The 23,023-nt window shown below is 36.9% G+C and overlaps 1 protein-coding gene across 2 annotated transcripts in view; it reads left to right on the plus strand.

The window, feature by feature from the left end:
- LOC150104483 (zinc finger CCHC domain-containing protein 8 homolog) overlaps positions 1-23,023 on the plus strand; it is a 341,337-nt gene that overhangs the window by 270,366 nt on the left and 47,948 nt on the right. For both annotated transcript variants that reach the window (XM_090395663.1, XM_090395664.1), the window contains 2 exons: positions 4,868-4,938; positions 17,232-17,309. In XM_090395663.1, coding sequence (XP_090251789.1) covers positions 4,868-4,938; positions 17,232-17,309 — 149 coding nt within the window. The remainder of the gene's footprint in view (positions 1-4,867; positions 4,939-17,231; positions 17,310-23,023) is intronic.

A 23,023-nucleotide genomic window follows, 5' to 3' on the forward strand; every position in this document is an offset into this window, starting at 1 on the left:
TGTCATAACCACTGGTTGGCCTAGTGGTTAGCGTATCTGCTCTCCAGCCTGAAGGTTGTGGGTTCGAATCCTGCTGTGGGCATGGATGTTGGTGATTATCTGTGGAAATATTAGTGGCGTTGGTGAACAGAGTGGTGGAGACAGAGAGTTGTAGAGTAGGTGCCCTCCCTCGATGAGTCTTTGGACTCCCTGGAGGTGTCACAAAATAATAATAATAAAAAAAGAAGTCAAATGATACCTTAATATGAGAAACAAACAGCCATGGCACCCACCTTAATAAGATGTAGGACCTCCTTTCACTGCAATGACTGTAGCAATCCTATGGGGCATACTTTCCACAAGCATACAATAGTGATCAGTGGGAATTTTGGACCATTCTTCCTGTAAGCATGAAATGAGGTCCTGGACTGTTGTGAGGCAGATGTTCCTTGACCTTGCTCTAGTTCATCCCACAGATGTTCAGTAGGATTGAGATCAGGGCTCTGTAAAGGCTAATCAAGTGTGGTGGCATTCATGTTCACAAACCACACAGTTACAGCCTTATGACACACTGCATTGTCTTGCTGAAAGAGACTGGTTAATTCTATAGAAACACCACCAAAGTTCGAAGCATGTTCAGATACCTCTCAGAGTTCAATGTTCATGGCACCACAAAGAGAGATTTGAGGCCAAACCAGGAAAATCAAGACCCAAACATCACACTGCCACCTTTGAATTTCATAGTTGGGATTAAGCACTGGTAAGAGACATTCACCGGGCATTCCCCACACCTGTCCATCTGCTTGGTAGAGGATGTAGCGTGATTCGTCACTCTATAACACAGCTTTCCAAGCTTTCACGTTTCATTGTACATGCTCTTTGCACCACTGAAGATGACAACTACATGCTGATTCGGGTAATGTGGGGCTTGCATATTGTGGACCTTGGAAACCCATGTTGTGAGCCTCAGTTCTGAATGTTTTTGTGCAGATTTATGTTCTAGTCAATGCCTGGAACTCTATATTCAACTTGTCAGCTGATGATTGGTGGTGTTTACATATTATGCGTCATAGCACCTTATGGTCAAGTTCAGTGAGTGTGGTGGGTCATCCACTGCAGATAACACTTGCAGTTGACTCTCCATGCTGCCACCTCAGTATGTTATCACTACGTCAGTTTCCTTCTTGCAGACATTTCACCCAGACACAATTTCACTGACTTGGGAGCATCATATTCCTCCAATACTGGCTACAAACATGTGATTTATTACAGGCATGGTGCACCTTGCTCGTGGGGGGGGGGGGGGGGGTCTGTTGACTTCTTTCCAAGCAGTGTATTTTAGTCCTGACATCCAGTAGCTGACTTTTCGCTGTTCACCCTGGCAAAAACAATGTGTGCCTTGTTTAACCGGGCAACGCCCCAGCTGTCATGAAATTCTGTCATGTTGTACCATCATTTTATATTGTGGTTTAAGCCAGTAAGAATAATTTGGTCGGCTAAATCTCAAATTGCAGCCCATCCTCGTTTGTTCAGTATCCAAGTGCATACCTAACAGGGTGCACCACAACAAGGTGAGGACTGGACATTAGGTCAGAAGCTCTGGTTGGTTCTCCACATTCCTTTAAGGGCTATGTGGAGGTCTCCTCTCAGTTATATGGCTTTGACCCTTAAGCCCCCTCCCCCCTTTAACAGAACTACTGTACTATAATTTTTTCTTATAAAATTAACTCCTTATGCACTTGCATTAAGTTCACTATTGAACGTGACTCTAACAACAGTCTCCCTTTTTTGGATGCTTTAATACATCATAACTCTGCTGATAATATTGAATGTATTGTTTACAGGAAGCCATTCTTTATAGACAGATATGTATATCCACACATCTTCAGATCATCATTATCATCCTGCACCGATCATACACGATTTGTTCTTCTGTGTCTCTTCTATTAAATAAATTAAAACTTATTCTATTACTTGATGGATACAGTAAAACCTCGATATAGAAAATAATTGATAATTATCATCCCTCTCCCAGGTTGCAATCTGATGTTAAAAGAATCAGCATACCCTACCTTAAAGGAACATATGAAAAAATAGCAAGGACTCTTCACAGATATAATGTATACCATCTTCAAACCAACTTGGAAGTTGTCATCTTTCTTACTGCCTATCAAAGATACATTATTAGTTGTTTAATAGAGACGTGTGTTAGACATACTATTTTTTTTTTTTTTTTTAATAACAGCTTCACACATGTAAAAGGAAACTAAATATAATTTATTACTCCTACATATTTTGCTCAATATGCTGTGAGCTTCTTTCAGGGGAATACAGAAGAACTAATAACTAAATTCTGAATATAAGGACGAGTCATACAGTATGCATATAATATCATGCGTCTCGGTTGCAGCTGTCCAAAAGGAGAAAACACTATTAGAGTTCAGAGAAGTGGGAATAGATGTATAATTAATTAATTCAATCAGCTAACGCCTTTTTTTATTCCCGTATACGGGAGTAGGCGAGGCCATTTAGCCCTATCTAACTTTTGGAGACTGAGTGGGCAGTTCAATCTCCACTGGTACCCAATCGGAGACAGATGGCCCAAAGCTATCACTAATTAAGCGGTACGCAGTGAAGAGAGACGGCTCAAATGTGCCGCCATCTCGTGGTCCCTAACCCTAACACAATATATTTAATGTCTGAAATAATGTGGGTTCTACGGTCGATTTTCTTGAGTTTACAGGACGAAAAACCCGAGTTTCTAGGAGGAAAAACTTGCTTGCCCGTGCCAGAGATTGACTAACTCGGGAACCGGTCGAAAAAAGGCTTAGAAAAATTTCCTCTAGTCGCCGACTAGACTCGAAACGAAGTCTTCCTTCGTGCGGCCAAGCGCGGTGGTGTGCAAACGCCACATCCACTGAGCTACACAGGCTCAGCCTTTTATTAAATTAATTTTTTATTAATTTTTTAAATTAATTAATTTAAAAATAATAAATAAATAAAAATATAAACAATTAACAGCAATCACTTCGCAATAGCATTGTCTGTCCAATTAAGATTAGGATGGTGGTGTAAGGCTTCAAATGATTCAAAAAATAGACAATCAGATTTAAACCTACTGCACTGTATTCACTGGACACTGCCTGTTGTGGTGCTGCCACCTGTGCCCCATGTGGTAGTAAAGAGCATGACAAATCTTGTTCTGCAAAGAAAGTCAAATGTGTAACTTGCCAGGGAGATCATCCAATGTACGCCTGTGCATGTTAGAAATGGAAAGATGAAAAAGAAATACACAAAATAAAAAATAAGAACAAAATATATCATACTAGGATGCAAAAAGAAAGTTAATCACTAACACTCTGAGACCCTCTTATGCTGAGAAGGTAACAGTAAAGAAAGTGTCAACAATAACTCAAACTCACATGTCTATTCCATCATTCGACAATTACACCATACATGAACTTTATGATTGTGACTGTTTCTCTGTTGAGCATATCATGTGTTCGGTCCCACTCCAAAAATGGTGTCATTTGATGAGAACTCACTTGTAAAAAAAATTATGCCAAGGTTGTCACTTAAAGACAAACCACCAGACCCTCCCACAGAAAATAACTCAAACTCACCCATGACACATCCGATGAAGTATTGGATTTCCTTCCAGAGGGAGAGATGAACACCGGTTGTCCATACCTCACAAAATCTAATGAGAAATATAAACTGGACAAGAGTAAGCCCTCAATCTCCCAAAAATCAGAGGTCTACAAAGTCTGTACAATAGGAAAATTTTCACAGCGGAATTGTCGTGGGCTCCACCAGAATATTAACGATATGAAGCACCTGCTGCAGAAACACAAACAACTTCCAGCTGAGTCTTCCTATTTGTCTCTGTCTGCAGGAATCATATTTAAAACACCTTCAGGACTATTACTCTAGTATGCAAGGACAATTGGAAATGGTCCTACTCATGGTTATGAATTAAACAAAACAGAACTTGACAATCTTATATTGTATCGGCCCATACTCCTAATGGGTGACTTTAATGGACATAACACTCTGTGGGATAGTGGCAACATGAATAGGAGGTGCTGTATCATTGAGTGAATACACAACAACCATGACCTCTCCCTATTTAATAATGGAGAAAATACTTTCTTCCATATGTCTACTCACTTTTATTCTGCAATCAATCTTACAATCTGCTCTCCAACCATTTTTCCATTGCTCACATGGGATGTCAATGAAAACATACAGATGTGATAATTTTCCCATTATTAGCACTATATCTTCACCGGAACCGTGTTCTCATACACGGATGCCAATGTAGAAAGTGGATTATATGATTATATGAAATTGATTATATGACTTTTGTTAAGCTGCTTTTACACAGTGCCTCACTTTCTTACATTTTTTTCTTTGTATTCTCTCAGAGCATATGCTAATTTTATTATTGTTGGGTTAGAAAAAAAACATTCCAAGGTTGGAATAAACACATTCCAAGGTTATATGCTTAAACTTAATAGGAAATGAAAAACTAAAAACAAAGATATGAAAAATGTCAAGAAACTCAGAGAAATAGATTGATATGGTTAGGTCTTTGTGAAATAGAAGAATGCAAGCTGATCAAATTAGAGACTTATTAACAATTAGTAGATCAGTTTAGTGAAAAAATTGCCAGAAGAAAACTACTGAAATTTCAGTTGTATCTGACACATGTTATTCCGAACATACCACATACCAGGAAATATTGATACGGTACTCATAGCAATGAGTTTTGTTGCTATAAGTACCATGAAAATTAATACTCCAAAAATATGACTGTTTTCTTAATTTAAATTTTTATTGTTCATTCAAATCACAATCATAAAGGCTATCATACAATATTTTGCAGTGCAGTATGATCCAGCAAAACTGATAGATTATCCAGGATTTAATGTTCCAGTTCCTCCAGGATTTGTTGATGTAAGTATTAATTGTAAATGCCAAAGAGAGAGGGGGGGGATATATTTCATGATCTTTTATTGGATTTTAATAGTATGAATTTTGTTTTTTCATAATTGATATTCAGAAAAAATAAGTATTTCAAAAGATGCAGGTTACACATTAATCCGAAGTTCTCTTGATATATCATACTAAAATATGTGTAGATTGCATAGGTAATTCAGGTGACTTATAAATGAATTTTTATAAATGATGATCACAGCTTAAATTTTATAGATTAAGGGGAAACAAAAGTTGTAATTACACTTTAGCTAACATACCTAATTTCCAACAAATCCACCATTTCATGGTTAGAAATAATAATGTGATTACTGATTATGGTGGTACAAATATAATTTTGACATTCTACTGTGATGCATGTCGATTTGATTCATTGTTTAGTGAATTATATAGATTCATTAACTGATATGTCATTAATCTCTCTTTTTAACATATCCTAATCAGAATGTTCACTGCAAGACTTGAAATTCTTAGCTCTTCATTGTACTTAACCTTAAAATATGTTATATAGTCCATCATCATATGAAATTGTAATTATTATCAGTTAATAAAAAGTGAATTTAGATGAATATTATATTATTTTATAGTTTATGTATGTGTGCATGTGTCTATACACACTGCTTGGAAGGAAGTCAATGGATGCCCCCCATGGGCAAGCTGCATTGTGCCATGTAACAGGTCACGTGTTGTTTGTAGCTGGTATAAATTGGAGGAATGTCTGCGTGGTTAGCCTAGTGGCTATGCACTTCACAACCATATGCCTTGGGACGGAGTGTCCTGGGTTCGATTCCCATCTATGATGTGAGGAGCTTAAGGATCTTCTTCAGCCATAGCCAAGTTAGCTAGTCTTGGGCATGGACAGCAGGGTTTTTCCCCACAATTTATCTCTGGTTTTCATCCTGCAGGCAGGCAAACCAGCCCGTGAACACACACGAATATAGTCATGAATATCGCCTTAGGGAATGCAGCAGAGGAGTGGCAAACCAGTTACATTAATACGCCAGTAACCCCCTCATTAGGAAGGGACTCAACCCATCGTAGACGGATAGGATAGGATAAATTGGAGGAATATGATGCTCCCAAGTCAGTGCAACTGTGTCCAGGTGAAATGGCTGTGAGAAGGGAAATGACAGAGTTTGAAAGAGGCATTGTGATAGGATGATACCATGTTGCAGGCTTATTTCATCTTTTTCACCTGTTTGCAGAATTGTGCAGGGAGTCAACTGTAAATGCTACCTATAATGGACAATCCACCACACTCACCGAACTTGACTGCAGGGTGCTACAAAGGATAATATGTAAAATCGGCCGATGTGTTGAATGCAAAGTTCTAGGCTTCGAATGGGAAAGAATTCAGAACCAAGGTTCACAACATGGGTTTCCATGGTAGGAATGCAAGCCTCACATTATCCAAATGAACATGTAGCTCATCTTCAATGGAACGTGGAAGCTTAGAAAGCTGTGTTATGGAGCAACAAATCACACTACATTCTTGATCGAGCAGATGGATGAGTGGATGCCCAATGAACATCTCTTGCCAGAGTGCATAATCCCCATCTATGAAATTCGGCGGTGGTGGTGGTGGTGTAATGGTATGGACCTGTTTTTCCTGGTTTGGCCTTTGACCTCTGTTTGTGGCGCCATGAACACTGAACTATGAGAGGTATCTGAACATTATGCATAATGCGATGCTTCGTACTTTATAGTGTTTTTAAAGAACTGACTATTGTCTCTTTCAGCAAGACTGCTACTGTAACAGGTTTCTGGACATGAAAGTTACCACACTTCACTAGCCTCCACAGAGCCCTGATCTCAATCCTGTTGAACGTCTGTGGGATGAACCATGTGACATTAAGTCAAGGGACATCTGTCCCAGGAGCTCATTACATGCCTACTGAAAGAATGGTGTCCAAATTTCTCATTGATCACTATGTATGCCCTGTAGGATTACTACAGTCATCACAGCGAAAGGAGGTCCAACATCTTAAGGTGGGCACCATGGCTGTTTGTTCCTCGCATTGTGGTGTCCATTAACTTCTTTCCAAACAATGTGTGTGCATTTTTTTTTCACATTAAACAGATTAGCAGATCTTATGAGAGACAAAAATAAAAAACTCTACTGCTGTTTCAAACAAGCTTTTGACTCGATAAACAGAGGCAAACATTAAAATTCTGGAAAAACAGAGGGTTTGACAAATACCTGTTAAATGGTGGCACAAATCACATCCAGTTTCAATGTGAGAGGTCTAAGCTGTGTCAACAAACAAATTTTTATGCCATATCCTACATACTATAAGCTTTGGTAGCTGGCATCCTAATCATGTACCACTGATGACAGCTCATCATCATCACACCTTGCCTGGTGTCGGGTCCATCAAAACTGGACCTCTGCAGAGTGGATCAGAGTTGTGTGGTCTGATGAATCATATTATCAGTTGTACTGAGCTGATGGGTGTGGGTGTGGTGTCAACAGCATGAGGCCATGGCCAAGTCAGCTCTATTCAAGGATGTGGTGGCTCTGTCATGGTTTGGGGAGCCTTTTCTTGTGACACATTAAGTTCCTTAGTTTTTCTGTAGAGGCCCCTAAATGCTGTGAACTAACAGAATGTGCTGGCTGATCTACACTTTCCTTGCCTTTGCACATCTTGCAGCCAATGGTCTGTTTCAGCAGGACAGTGTGCTATCCCACTAGGCTGCAACCAACCAGGCATAGCAGAAGAAATGCTCATCTGAGTTTGGGACCATTTAGTGGCCCCCAAGGTCCCTGTATTTAAATCTAATCAAATCTCTCTCTGTGGAATGCCGTAGAGCAAGAATCAGATCCATGTATCCAGGGTGTTGAAATTTATTTATTTTTCTGCTTGGTTATACTATAAATTAAAGCTGCCAATCAATTATATTCTAGGTTTCATCCCTTATCCAAGTGTAAGCAAACAAAGTTTGTGCATGAAGTCACTTCACAAGGGGCTACTTGTACTTCACACGCAAACTTTGTTTGCTTACACTTGGGTAAAGGATGAAACCAAGAATATAATTGCTTGGCATCTTTAATTTATAGTATGACCAAGTGAAAAAAAACTTTCAACATCTATCTCTAATCCAGAGTATTTGAGTAATAAGGTGTGACACCTTTTGACTACTTTATATAGAAATATGACTTTTGCATTACTTCAACCTCTGTATCACTTTTGGGTCTGGCTCCCACTGATGAGACCTTGATAAAGGTTGAAATTGTCTGGGTAGTGGCCCTTCCCATAATGTATAGCATTATACATATCCATGTGTGCTACATTATGGGATACTAAGACAATTGATGTGAAGTCATTATCCTCTATATACAAATAGCCCAGTCATGAGTGATTTCATGCACAAACTTTGTTTGCTTACATTTGGATAAAGGATGAAACTAAGAGCATAATTGCTTGGCATATTTCATTCATTTATCCGGAGCCAACATTTAAGGCACAGTCATGGACAATGCAGCAACAGGCATGGTTGTAGTTAGATCTGACATCTGGTGCAGTCAATGCCTCAGAGAATACAGGCTGTTATTCTCGATAAAGAAGAACCGACACTTTATTAGGTAGGTATCTCGAATGCTTTGTTCATTGAATGTATATATATCTCCATGCATACATACATACATATGCACACATGTATGTGAATTTTACTGATAATAGGTTGTAAATGTATATTACACTTAGTACCCGTGGGTAGACTAAAGGTTTACTAATTCTAACTTATCTGTTCCAACTCTAGACCATTTCAATAAATTATAATAGAGACTAATGTATATTCTTTTTTAATTCCATAGCCAAATGTAAGTAAACAAGGGTTGCACATGAAAGTATTTCCATAACTAGCATAACCAGACTTCTTGTATATAGAGGCTGTTGATTTCTTTCAATTGCCTTAGTATCCCAAAGTATGCAAAGCACAAGTTGATGTGTGTATTGCATTATGGGATGTTACTAGACCAGTTTTGATCTTTATTTAGTTCTCCTCAGTGGAAGCTACCCCAGAAAGATACTGAGGTTAAATCAATACAGAAGTTATAATATTTTCCATATACAAGTAGTAAAATCCCGATGTACTTGCAAGGGCTGAACAGAATATTTGATAGTACTACATGAAAAAGTTACATCATTATTAGCTTCCTATCGACAATTTTCCTCCAAATTAATCTATTACTGTCAAGACTCCAATATTATCAGATGTTATATTTCTGTCTTTTAAGGCACTTTTTAATGTATCACTCCATCTAGATCTTTGTTTTCCTTTTGGTATTTTTCCTGCCATCCTGGCAAAGAACACATATTTTTCTAACCTTTTATTTCTTCCATTCTGTTTAAGTCACCATACCACCTGAGATTAACTTTCCAACACCTTGAATGCTAACAATATGAAGTTCTTTCCTAATATCCTTATTTTTAATACGATGCTGCTACTGATGCCATCTGTTCACTCCCCCTCATCTTTCTCATAAATATTTTAGACTGAAAGTCAGTATTTCTATGATCGAGTGTTTTTAATTCATATCTTCATTCTTTTCAAATGTTTTATTTCTAACTCAGCTCTCGGTTCCATAAGTTAAAACTTGTTTGAACACTGTCTTGTATCAAGATAGTTTAATGTTGTGACTAATATCTCTCTTATTCCATATAAATTTATTCTGTTGACTTCCTACAATGCTTTAGTAATTCTGCTGTCTATTTCCATATTTAATTGCCATCTTCTCTAAGAAGATGAGAAGATAACATTTAGGAGTGGTAACAACAGTTCACAAATTGACTACATTTTGACTAGAAAAAACATCTTAAGGTTGTGACAAATTGTAAAGTAATTCCAACAGATCAAGTAGCACAGCAACACCGACTGCTGTGCACAGACTTTAAAATAAGATCGAAGATAAAAACCTCTGGATTCAATGGGATGAAGATAATTAAGTGGTTTCACTTAAAAGAGGAGAGTGTGTGAAGAATCATTTTAGGGAGAGGGTGTTAGAGAGGATTCCGGATGGACTGGAAAGTGTACAAGATTGGTGGAAACATAATTCAAAAGTAATCCTGAGCTGTGCAATCGAGGTGCTTGGTGAGACATCTGGAAAGATTAGAGAGCAGAAGGAGGGTTGGTGGTGGAATAATAATGTACAAGTGGCAGTGACAGCTAAGAGGAAGGCAAAGCAGAAGTGAGATGAGTCAAGAGTGGAAGAGGACAGAGAGGTGTACAGAGAGAGAAAGCAAGAAGCCAAGAGAGTTGTGGCGCAGGCGAAGGCCATGGCATATCAAGATCTGTATGATCAATTAGAAACAAAGGAAGGACAGAGAAAAATTTATCAACTAGCGAAATGTAGAAATAAAGCAGCAAAGGACATCTTACATGTGAGGCAGATCAAAGACGCTGAAGGAAGAGTATTATGGAGGGATGTAGACATAAGAAACAGATGGAAAATATACTTTGAGGGACTTTTGAATGAGGGAAATGCAAGGACTCACAGAGAAGATGGGCAGCCTTCTGAGGGGATAGTGCAGAACATCAGTAGAGTGGAAGTGACAGAGGCCATGAAGAGGATGAGGAATGGAAAATCGGTGGGTCCCGACAGAATTCCAGTGGAGGCATGGAAGGCACTGGGGGAAGAGGGAATTGACCTGCTGTGGGACCTGTTCATGGAAGTTTGCCAACAGGAAAATATACCCGAGGAATGGAAGGAGAGTGCTCGTTTACCCATCTACAAGGGTAAAGGGAATGCACAAGACTGTAAAAATTACAGAGGAATAAAGTTGATGTCCCACACAATGAAAATCCAAGAAAGGGTTCTTGATGGTAGATTGAGGATGGAGGTGGAGATTGCAAAGGAACAATTTGGCTTCATGCCTGGTAGATTAACAACAGATGCTATCTTTGGGTTACTGCAGATGATGGAAAAGTATCGAGAGAAACAAAGGGAGCTACATCTGGCATTTATTGATCTGGAGAAATCATACGATAGAGTGCCAAGGCAAGAAGTCTGGAGGTGTCTGAGGGAGAAGAAGGTTCCAGAGAAATATGTCAGGTTGGTGAAGGAAATGTACAGAAATGTGAAGACAAGTGTTCGGACCTGTCTGGGACAGACAGAAAGTTTTCAAGTAACAGTTGGCTTGCATCAAGGGTCAGCATTAAGTCCGTTTCTGTTTAATATTGTGATGGAGGTGGTAACAGAGGAGGTGAGAGAAGATGCGCCTTGGACAATGTTGTATGCAGATGACATCTTGCTGTGTGCAGATTCAAGAGAAGGAGCGGGAACTAAACTGGAAAGATGGAAAAAAGTACTGGAAGAGAGAGGTATGAGACTGAGCAGAAGTAAGACAGAGTATATGTGTTGCACAGTGGGCAGCAGACAGGAGACAGATCTGGAGCTGGAAGGAAATGTCATCAGGAAGGTGAGAGACTTTAGATACTTAGGTTCAACAGTGGAAGAAGATGGAGGAGGTGAGAAGGAAGTGGGATGCAGGATACAAGCGGGTTGGGGGAACTGGAGGGAGATGGCTGGAGTGTTATGCGATAAGAAGGTGCTGATCAATCTGAAAGGCAAAATCTATAGGACAGTAGTGAGGCCAGCTATGACATATGCTATAGAAACTGTGGCCCTGAGGAAAAATAACATCAGCAGGATGGAAGTAGCAGAGATGAGAATGCTTAAGTGGATGTGCGGTGTGTCCAGAAAGGATCGTCTGAGAAATGACTATGTCAGGAGAACAGTGAAAGTTACGAACTTAGGAGCGAAAATACAGGAGGCAAGGTTGAGATGGTTTGGTCATGTGATGAGGAAGGAGGACGAATATGTGGGAAGAAGGGTCATGCAGATGGATGTGCAAGGAAGGCGGAAGCGTGGGCAGCCAAAGAAGAGATGGAGGGAGCTGGTAGAAGAGGACTTGAGGATGAAGAACTTGGATGTGGTGACAGCCCAAAACAGGAAGGTGTGGAGGAGACTCATTATCAACAGTGACCCTACTTAAGTGGGAGAAGCTGCAGAAGAAGAGGAAGAATTGCCATCTTTTCTAAAAATTGTGCATAAATAGCTGAAATGTTTTACTTGTTTTATAGACTCTCCATTCAGTATGCTGTTGATATCTTCAATATTTCTGCTTATTTTCACACCTAATTTATCACAGCAGTTATTCAGTATAGTTAGATAATCTTGCAGATTTGTACTGGATTTATTTAGAAGTATAACATCATCTGCATAAAGTAAAGAGCTGAGATTAATATATCCAATTTTGATATCAGGTTTAATGCACATAAAACTTAGTTATTTAAGAGCAGTAGAATTGTAGATAAAAATATGTTCCCATAATGTAGACTTGTCTGCACTTTCTTGTACATCATATGATGTGTCAAAACATCATATGCTGTTTACAACATATGATGTTTACAACAGCACTTTGTAGTTGTAAACTAAAAAAAAAAAAAGTTTTAGGAGACGAAAGATTAGCAAAACAGGTTTTTGAAGCAAAAAATGACACGAAAATGACCCAGAGGAATACCAAGATATAGTGAGAGTTAGTTAATATACAATAATAAACATCTTTTTCAATTTATTGTCACACTGATTATTTAAGATAACTAAGTACTCTTACAATCTCACCATTACTTTCTATGTATGCTCTCAAGGGTGTATATCAGATATTATGGCATTCTAATACAATTAAATTAACTAATTTTCAATCATGAACTATTTCCATAGTGATCTATTATTTGAAATTGTTATAATTCTTGACCACCGAGATTAATGAATAGCTAACTCTTATTTAGAAGTATTGGTCAAGTGTTAATAAACTATTTAATAACTAGTTTCGCTGGCTATTGCTGTCGGCTTCTTCAGGGAGCAATAAGGTAGGCAAAGCAAATTACTAGCTACACGTTAACTGACAATTCTAATTCAATAACAAAGTGCTGAGCGTGAAACAATACACATGTCGCGGATACATGATTTACTTGTTGAGAAACATTTTGTAGTTGGCACTGAAGTTCATTTCAGTGATCTGATTAAGGTCTTCCATATATCAGGCAGGATTAAACCTTGGTTCCTGTTGAGGTTTTTTGTGGAACGGGCAACTGTAGCTGCTTCTTTGAAGATTCTGGAATGGTAGTTTTCTTCTATATAAGGCATATAACTTTTATTCCATTCAATAATGTGGTTGGTTGTAGAGAAGTGGGAAGAAAGGCAAGATATATCTTGTCTGTTGTTTCTTACATAACCAATGTGTTCCTTTTGTCTCATTTCGAAGCTTCTAGACGTCTGACCAATGTAACTAAGACCACAGGAACAAGGGATGTTGTAAACTCCAGCATACTTGTAGAAAGGATGGAAGTCTTTCGGCGATCTTAGAAATTTTTGAATAGTTTCAACTGGCTTGAAGGTCACTCTAATATTGTGTGGTTTTAGGAGGAGAGCCAGTTTTTTGGAAATGGTACCAACGAATGGAATAGCCATCACCAGTTATAGTGGTGATATATTGGGTGACATCATGTTGTCTTTGTGGTATGTCAGAGAAGAGAATCTTGTTGACGAGTCGTCTAGGGTAGCCATTTAAGAATAGGTTGTTGGATATTGTAGTCAATTCTTCTTGTGGATCATTTTATCCGTAGTAAACTGTATAGCTCTTTTCTTTAGCATATGAATAATGCTAAGTTTTTGGGAGATGTGGTGTGATGAGCTGAAGTTTAGATAACGTCCGGTATTTGTAGGTTTTCTATAAACGGATAAGTTAACACTGTTATTTTCTTGTTTCTTTATTATGATGTCCAGGAATGGTACCACCTTACCCCAGTCCTGAAGACACTTTCAGGCGCAAACTTTGTTTGCTCACACTTGGAAAAAGGATTAAACTAATTTTATTATACTCTAACCAAGTGAAAAATAAACTTTCAACATCCAGGAATGGTAGTTGTTTGTCCTTTTCAAGTTCTTGTGTGAATTTGATAGTATGGTGGAACGAATTGATTTTTTTTAGGTAATCCAATAGCTCTTTCTTTTTGTGGTTTCATATGATAAAGATGTCATCTACATATCTAAACCATGCTGTAGGTTTTGGGTTAATCTGAGATAAGATTTTAGTTTCAAGATCTTCCATAAATAAGTCAGCACAAGAGGGTGAGAGGGGACTACCCGTGGCCAATCCGGTTAATTGTTTGTAAATGGTTTTCTTCCATACGAAATAGTTAGAAGTTAAACAGTGACTAAACAACGAAGTGATGTCTTGTGGGAACAAATTGTCTAAGATGTTGATGACTTCAACAACTGGAATGTTGGTAAACAGGGAAGTAACATCAAGGCTAGCAAGTATATCATCTTCAGAGATAGGGATGTTTTTTAATTTTTCAATAAAATGTTGAGAGTTTTTAATATAAGTATATGAGTTGTGGATATGTTGTTGTAGAATTTTGGCAAGATGTTTAGACAGTAAATAAGTTGGAGAGTTGATTCCATCTACAGTGGGGCATGATGGGGAGCCATCCTTCTGCACTTTTGGAACGCCATTCAGTCTAGGAGTTAGAGGATGCATAGATTTTAACTTTTAATTAAATCTGTAAGCCAGTTTGTCATCCGACGTAATAATTCATTGGTGTCATTATGATTTTTTAACATTGGATTTGTATTAAGGACATTATAGATGGACGTATCTGATAACAGATTGTTAAGTTTATCTTCAAAGTCTTTTGTGTTTAAGATGACAGTACTATTTCCTTTGTCTGCTTTAAGTATGATGATGTCTTCGTTATTCTTTAAGTTGAGCAGGGTTCTTTTTTCCATGGGGGTGAAATTTGTGTGTGGAGATCTGGAAGGAGACAAGAGGATTATGCTGCTTTTCAATCTAAGGTCATTAGCTGTAAGTTGTGGTAGTAATGAGATGGCTTTCTCTAAATTGCAGATGAAATCTACTTTGGGAATTACAACAGGTGTTAAGGCAAAATTGAAGCCTTTTTTGAGAATAGCGATCTCAGGTTTTGTTAGTATGTGCTTTGATCGATTAACAGTCAATTGGCGACTTCTAGATAATAAATTATCTAGACGTCGCCAATTATCTTCATCAATGGTATTAGAGATGTCTGTAAAGAACTCAACATTTTGAATCTATTTGGCTTAGTCTGAATCTCGTATGATATATTCTTTCACGTAGAAGGGAGAGAGTGATGTTTTATGATAAATACGTTTAGCTTGTCTAGAATTAAAAAGTTGTCTGAGACACAGGAATTTGGGGATAACGTTGTTGTCTCGACATCTTTTTAAGAAAGTTAGGTGATTTAAAAACTTAGCCTTTCTACACTTTAAAAGTTCAAGATGGCGTACCTTCCATTTTGAAATCTCATCGATTCTGTTCATATTTGAAATTATTATAATTCTTGACCACCAAGATTAATGAATAAGTAACGAAATGAAGCCTATTGGCTCTTTATATTTAAGGGAATAACTAACTCTTATTTAGAAGTATTGGTCAAGTGTTAATAAATGATCTATGAACTACAAGAAGAATTGACTACAATATCCAACGACCTATCCTTAAATGGCTACCCTAGAAGACTCGTCAACAAGAGTCTCTTCTCTGACATACCACAATGGCAACGTGATGTCACCCAATATATCACCACTATAACTATTCCATTCGTTGGTACCATTTCCAAAAAAACTGGCTCTCCTCCTAAAACCACACAATATTAGAGTGACCTTCAAGCCAGTTGAAACTATTCAAAAATTTCTAAGATCACCGAAAGACTTCCATCCTTTCTACAAATATGCTGTTTACAACATCCCTTCTTCCTGTGGTCTTAGTTACATTGGGCAGATGTTAGCTTCGAAAGAGACAAAAGGAACATATTGGTTATGTAAGAAACAACAGACAAGATATATCTGGCCTTTCTTCCCACTTCTCTACAACCAACCACATCACTGAATGGAATAAAAGTTATATGCATTATATAGAAGAAAACTACCATTCCAGAATCTTCAAAGAAGCAGCTACAGTCGCCCGTTCCACAAAAAACCTCAACAAGAACCAAGATTTAATCCTGCCTGATATATGGAAGACCTTAATCAGATCACTAAACATACATGAAATGAACTTCAGTGCCAACTACAAAATGTTTCTCAACAAGTAAATCATGTATCCGTGACACGTGTATTGTTTCACACTCAGTACTATTTTGTTATTGAATTAGAATTGTCAGTTAACATCTAGCTTGTAATTTGCTTTGCCTACCTTATTGTACCCTGAAGAAGCTGGTGAAACTAGTTGGTTATTAAATAGTTTATTAACATAAACTAATTAACATAGACCTATACTTCTAAATAAGAGTTAGTTATTCATTGATCTATTATTTGTCAGTTCTCAGATTTGAATAGCTTTTACATTTCATTAAAGCACGCCTAACTGGAGTGCTTTAGTGAAATGTAAAAGGAGTATTTGCGATTAGCTGAATGTTTTTTCTTGGAATGCCTTAGTGCTGTATATTGGAGAGTCATTGCTCAGATAGCATTAGGTATTTTTGGTGGAATGGGGGCTTTTTTTTCATTCCACTAAAAATCATTTCTGTTATTCTCTCTGAGCAAATGTTTGGGTCTGGAGAATGGAAACAGTGGTCGGACCATATAAAGGAGTAGAAAGTAGAGATCATCCCATTTGGCAATCTTCTCATGCTAGAAAACACAAGAAGACCCAAGAACATGTTAATATGTTTGGCAAGGAATCCCAAAAGAATGATAGCATCTACATACTCAGAGGCTGAAGAAGTCAAGCTCTGGAAATTTATGAGAATAATTTTCTTTGCTTGTGTGCAATGTTTCATATTTTACTAGTGAATAATAAATTAAGCAACTTTTCGGTTACTGACTTTTTTCTTTTCTTTTTTTTTTTTTGGTGGCTAAATCTGTTTTATTGCTTGTATATAGAACATCTGTTCATCTGTATATTTATATAAGCAATACATATATAAGAGAAGGGAGTTAAATTATATACATATGTAAACATTTGATTATTTGTAAATAAAGCATCAAGACTGGTTTTTTTTTTTTAAATCCTAGTTTAAGTTGAAAGCGTCTGCATTTCCTAAACATAATTTGAATCTATTAATGATTACAGGGAAAAGAAAGTTCTGTTTTTTATGTATATTGATATCAAGAATTATAAAGAATGAAGTAGAATTTGGATAATTGAGGATACATGTAATATTCATATTATATTTAGTGGAATGTGTTTATTGTGACTTTTCTTTTATAGGAATGTGAAGAATTTGGTATGCCTGCAATGCAGCATCATCATTTAAGGAGCTATACAGAAATCATCATGAAACCTCCTGTGAGTTTCTGAAGTATATGAATTGAAACTAGAATAAATTCTGAGTATATATACTACATATACCTCCTAAAAGTACTTTAACAACAAACATAGTTCTCAGCATGTTAAATTCAGTTAATAATATTTGCAGGTAATATTTATTTTCGGATTTGATTTTAAATTTTACTAGGCATTCTTGTGTTTGTTTTTAAACAAATTAGAAAAATTATTGTGCAATTTAACATTGTGGGTGTTGCTCCAAATATATTTCTTAAAAATGAAATGAATTTAATTGCTAGCTTTGCTCATACACTCCCGAATGCTAATGATGTCAACTTCTATCATCTGTTCACTTCCTTAATTTTTGTTAGTGACGGCTGATGAAATTTTAAGTAGGGGTGCTGCCTATACAAAATAAAAAAAAAAATTTTTTTTTCCTAATCAGTAACCAATTTATTAATAAATAAATAAATACAGTATTTATTTATTAATAAATTGGTTACTAATTAGGAAAAGATAATTTTTTATTTTTATTTTGTATAGGCAGCACCCCCATTTAAAATTTCACCAGCCACCACTGCTCAGAACTCTGTCTGCAGTCTCTAGTTTTTTTTATCCACTTTCATTTCTAGCCCAACTCACAGGTCCTTATATTGGAATTGGTTTGAATATTCTGTTATGTACAATTACTTTAGTGTTTACCATTTTGTCTCTTGTTCCATATAAATTTATTCACTTGACTTCATACTAGTTATAGTTATTCATTCTACTGTCTATTTCCATATTTGATTTGCCATCTTCCTAAAAATTGTGCCCAAAAAAAAACAAACAAATGTTTTATTTGTTCCTCATTCAAGATGCAGCTTCTTTCCATGTTCCTGTGTACTTTTGTACATTGCCTTTATCTTTTCATTCCCGATTTTTCATGCCAAATTTGTTACAGCAGTTATTCATTTAGTTAAGAAATCCTACAGGCTTGTACTGGATTTATTTAAGAGTATAATATCATCTGAATGAAGTGCTCATTCAGATGACATCTCCAATACTGGCATCAGGCTTAATACCACTTTCCTTCATAATGTGATCCATATAGATGATGAATAACCATTGAAATAACATCAAACCATCTTATATAAAGTTAGCATGTGGTTTAAAAATGGAGACTATTTGTCCTTTGTTTGAACAGCATGAAAAATTTTGTTCAATGTAGCATGTGTGGAATGTATCTATTGAATACTATAGCAGTTCCTTCCCTTTCTTGACTATTATTTCCTGAATATGACATCTTGTTTGTTATTTAGAAATACCATATCTACATGGTACTTCTGTAATTTGTCCATTTCTTTTCTGTTGTTCAGTGGAAGAGCATGGCATTTACCAAAGCCTCAAATCTGTATTTTTCAGTGAAAGACAAGATTTATTATTATTATTATTATTATTAAGAGAGACCTCCAGGGAGTCAGACACTCATCGAGGGAGGCCACATACTACACACACCAGTAATCATACTTATTCTTGAATTCATTCACAATGCTTGCACTCATAACATCCAATGGCAATCCCTTTCAATCATGCAACACCCTATGAGAGAGAAATCTAGCACCCCCCCCCCCTTCTTAGCAGCATTCATTCTCAGCTTCCAAGGATGCCCTCTTATCCTTTTCCCACCCTTCATAAAGAGAAAAATTCCATAATTTGAAATCCTGTAAGACATTTTCAGAAGTTTGTAAGTCTCAATCATATTACCCCTCTTTCTCCTTTTTGCTATTGTCTGCAGTCTACAAATTCTTAATCTGTATTCATAATCAGTATTTCACAATCCTGATATCATTTTTAACACTCTCCTTTGCACTCTCTCCAATATATGAGAATCGCAATGGAAACCAGACCTGCACATAATAGAATTGTGTTTTATCAAGGCCTTGTAAAGAGGAAAAATGATAGCCTTATCTTTGCATGTGAACGTTTGTTTCAGCATTGCAATTATGTTTTGAATTATATTTGTAATCTTTGCCACATGGCTCCTGAACTTCAACTTCCTATCTACTAACACTCCAAGATCCCTAGCCTCACCAGTTTCTTCTAGCATAATCCCACCAATATAATACGACATTGGATATCTAATCATGCCGAAGTGAATGACTTTACATTTACTGACATCTATTTTCCCATGCCCACAATTCCAGCCTATTCAAATCATTCTGCAAGTACTGCATATCAGCAGCATTCCTGATTACTCTACCTGTCTGTGCATCATCAGCAAATAGTTGTATGTCGTTTGCCAAATCCTTCCCAATATCATTAATGTAATGATTGAATAACAGTGGACCAAGAAGTGATCCTTGTGGTACACCACTTATTACCTTAAATCTTGCAGACTCACATCTCCTGTATACAATTTTTTGATATCTGTCCATCAACCATCCTAATATTCTATAACTCAAACCCGTATTCTCTAATTTTATGCAACAGTCTACCATGCTATATTCTATCAAAAGCCTTAGCAAAATTCAAAAGTATAATGGTGTATCCATTCTCCCTTGTCTAGCTCAATGGTAACGTTGTTATAGAATGTGAGCAAGTTGCTAAAACATGACCTTCCCTTAGTAAACCCATGTTGTTCATTGCAAAGTAGAGATTCACTGCAACCCATTTCTGAATGTGAGCCCCAGCCAATTTTTCCAAAATCTTCGCCACCACTCCTGAGATACTAATTGTTTGATAGTTGGATACATCAGTCATTGGACCACCCTTGTGTGCAATGGAATTACCATATATTCTTTCCATTCCTGCAGAATCTTTTCTGTTCTGAGACTCATATTAAACAGCCAGGTCAGCTGAACACTCTTTTAGCACACGTGCTGATATTCTATCAGTCCTTATTGCTGAATTTTTATTTAGTTTGTGCAACAACTCTAATACCTCATCCTCATACACCTGAGTTTCTTCATCCAGTGATGAGGTAGCAGAGAGCTGAATGTTGCATACACCAGGTTGATAGCTTTTAACAAAATGGACACTCATTAGTTAAACAACCTTTTCTGCATCTGTAACCCTCATGCCATCTGCATTTAGAAGAGTTATTCTTTCATATTCATTCTTTCTTTTACTTCAGCATATCGATAGAATTCTCGTGGGTTGTCTTTAGCACGCAGAGCCAGTTTCTTTTCATGCTCAGACTGCTTTCCGTACAAAAGTTGTGACTATTCTAGCCTGCTGCGTATAACTTTCATAACAGGCATCATCCTTATGCACACGGAATTCCTTCCACATCATCCTTTTCTTACGAATCTCTTGCTTAATAAGAATACACATCCATTTGACTCCTACTGTATTTATTCTTCGAACTCTCGGGACACATTCTGATATCACATCATTTAAATTTCCCATGCACTATCGATATTTTTCCCATACAGCAACCGATCCCATTCCACTGAACTCAGTATACTCCTCAGTTGAGTTCAGTGGAATGGGATCAGTTGCTGGATGGGAAGAATATTGACAGTGCACGGGAAACATTTAAACAATAATTTCCTGCTTTGTAATTCAGCATGTAGCCTTTTCTGATGGAATATTCATAAACTTGGTCACTTCCCAAGTGTCGCATGATCACTGTCATCAACCGGCGTCTTTAACTGAAATGCCCTCTGACACTATAATGAAATCTAACACGCTTTGACCTCGAGTTCCTTCTGTCACATGCTTCTTGAGAAAGTTGTCCCACAACAGCTCAATAAGTGCATTTTCATTCTTCTCATGAGATTTTACCCAATCAGTGTTTTGATATTTGAATCCTCCCATTATGATTACTCTTTTTGTACTCATCGTCTTTATTTGGTGATGCATTCTTCATTACTAATAATGGATCCACCAGGTCTGTGACTACACCCCACTATGTAATTGATCTTGTTAGATTTCACCTCACACGAGATAGCTTCAAACTCATTGTCACATGAAAAATTGTTACTAGTATTGCAGTTATAGGTCTCAGCTCTAACTGGATTCAAGACATTTGATATCACTAGCAGCACACCCCCTCCTCTCCTATCCTTCCTAAAAATACTTGACACTGGATACCAGTTAGTATGTCTGATTCTGATAGCCAGGTCTCACTAATGCCAACAATCTGAGGTCCCAACATATTGACTAAGGCAACAAAACTTTACCCCTTTGTTTATGCTACTCCTAGCATTCGTGTACAGATATAATAATCCTTTTATATACTCTTGTCCACATGACACAGTTGGACAACTTGCAGATCTCTGTTCTTCTCTAGTGCCTTATACATGTAGACATCTTTGCACATGTTTGATGGGTCCGAACCACACAAACATAAAGTTGAAATCGTTCTCTCCTTGTCAACATTTCCATGACAGAGCCCATTCCCCTCATTAACACTATTGCTCTTACACTCACATTCTCACAATTCCTCCCTTTATGATTTAGTTTCCCTGACTGTAAATTTATTAGTTTTTCAAGACTCCTTATTCCAAAAGCATTCAGGTGTACGCCGTCCTTCTACAAATCTAATCTTCCCTTAAACTCACTCCACACATCAAAACTCGTGTCCATTCCTTCTACGCTGCCCATCGAATCGTTCGCCATCATAGCCCTTCTTCTTAATTGATTTTTATCATATCAAGTTAAAATACTGACAATTTTCACTTTCTCATTCTTCAGTCTCACCTCTTCCAACAACCTTTTCATGTCCTTTCTCATGCTGAACTTATCACTAGTTAAGTCGTTATTACCTACTACAGTTTCGATTTCATTTACTTTTATTTATTTATACTTTTATATTACCTTATACCTTTCTTAATAGTTGAAGTTTGTTCTCCTTGTTACATGCAGCTATCTTAGTTGCTCCATATAATTTAAAATCATTATCATAAGATTTGACCTCATATTTTTTTTTCCTATTAAAATGCATGAGCAATATGAAAAGTTTTTTTAATATACTAAATTTTCTTACACACACACACATAACAAGGTCTCTTCAAAAAGTTCTGGGAAAATTATTAACACTTTGAGTCCTAGACCTACTGGGACTTAAAGAACCCTGCGTCCTGACCATTTTTAGCTCTATTTAAAAAATTGCTGTGCAGTATTTCTATGGAATATCTAAATAATTATTTTTTTGTCTTTTAGTTAGCATCTTTGACAATTAATTGTAACAAAAATTTTAGCTATACATGTGGTATTGGCTCCAGAAACGGGTTGCAAGAAATCAAGGTTTTTGAAAAAAATAGAAAGTTAATTTTTTTTTTATTAGTTTATACTTATGTTTACTTCTTTAGTGTTCAGAATTCAACAAATTCAGTTCAAAATATTGCTTAGATGTTACATAAATAATGAAAATTATAAATAAAATTTGTGTGTTATTATTATGATGAAAATATCGTTTTACGTAGGGGTGTACATCACTATAATTATCCACTATTGGCCACAAAAGTCAAGTGGTAAATTATTGAATTAGGCCATTCAGTTTTTGAAATGCCATGACCTCACGTGTGATCACGAACATGACTCGCTGAATGGCCTCAAATTTGGTCACCCCCTCGTTCAAAGTTCTGCATCACTGTCGCTTGACTTGGAGCTCACATTTGTGGGGAGATCTGCTTCCTCTTGTTCTTGATCACTGTCTGCCCAATCATCTAATGCAGATTCTTCGTTATTGAGTATTTCCTCAAGCATTTGTTCTAATTCACATTCAGTCAAAAACCATTTTACACCTA

Source organism: Typopeltis vanoorti, chromosome 7, assembly GCF_054136105.1.
Source record: "Typopeltis vanoorti isolate ZY-2024b chromosome 7, IOZ_Tvanoo_1.0, whole genome shotgun sequence".
In the NCBI taxonomy this organism is placed as follows: domain Eukaryota; kingdom Metazoa; phylum Arthropoda; class Arachnida; order Uropygi; family Thelyphonidae; genus Typopeltis; species Typopeltis vanoorti.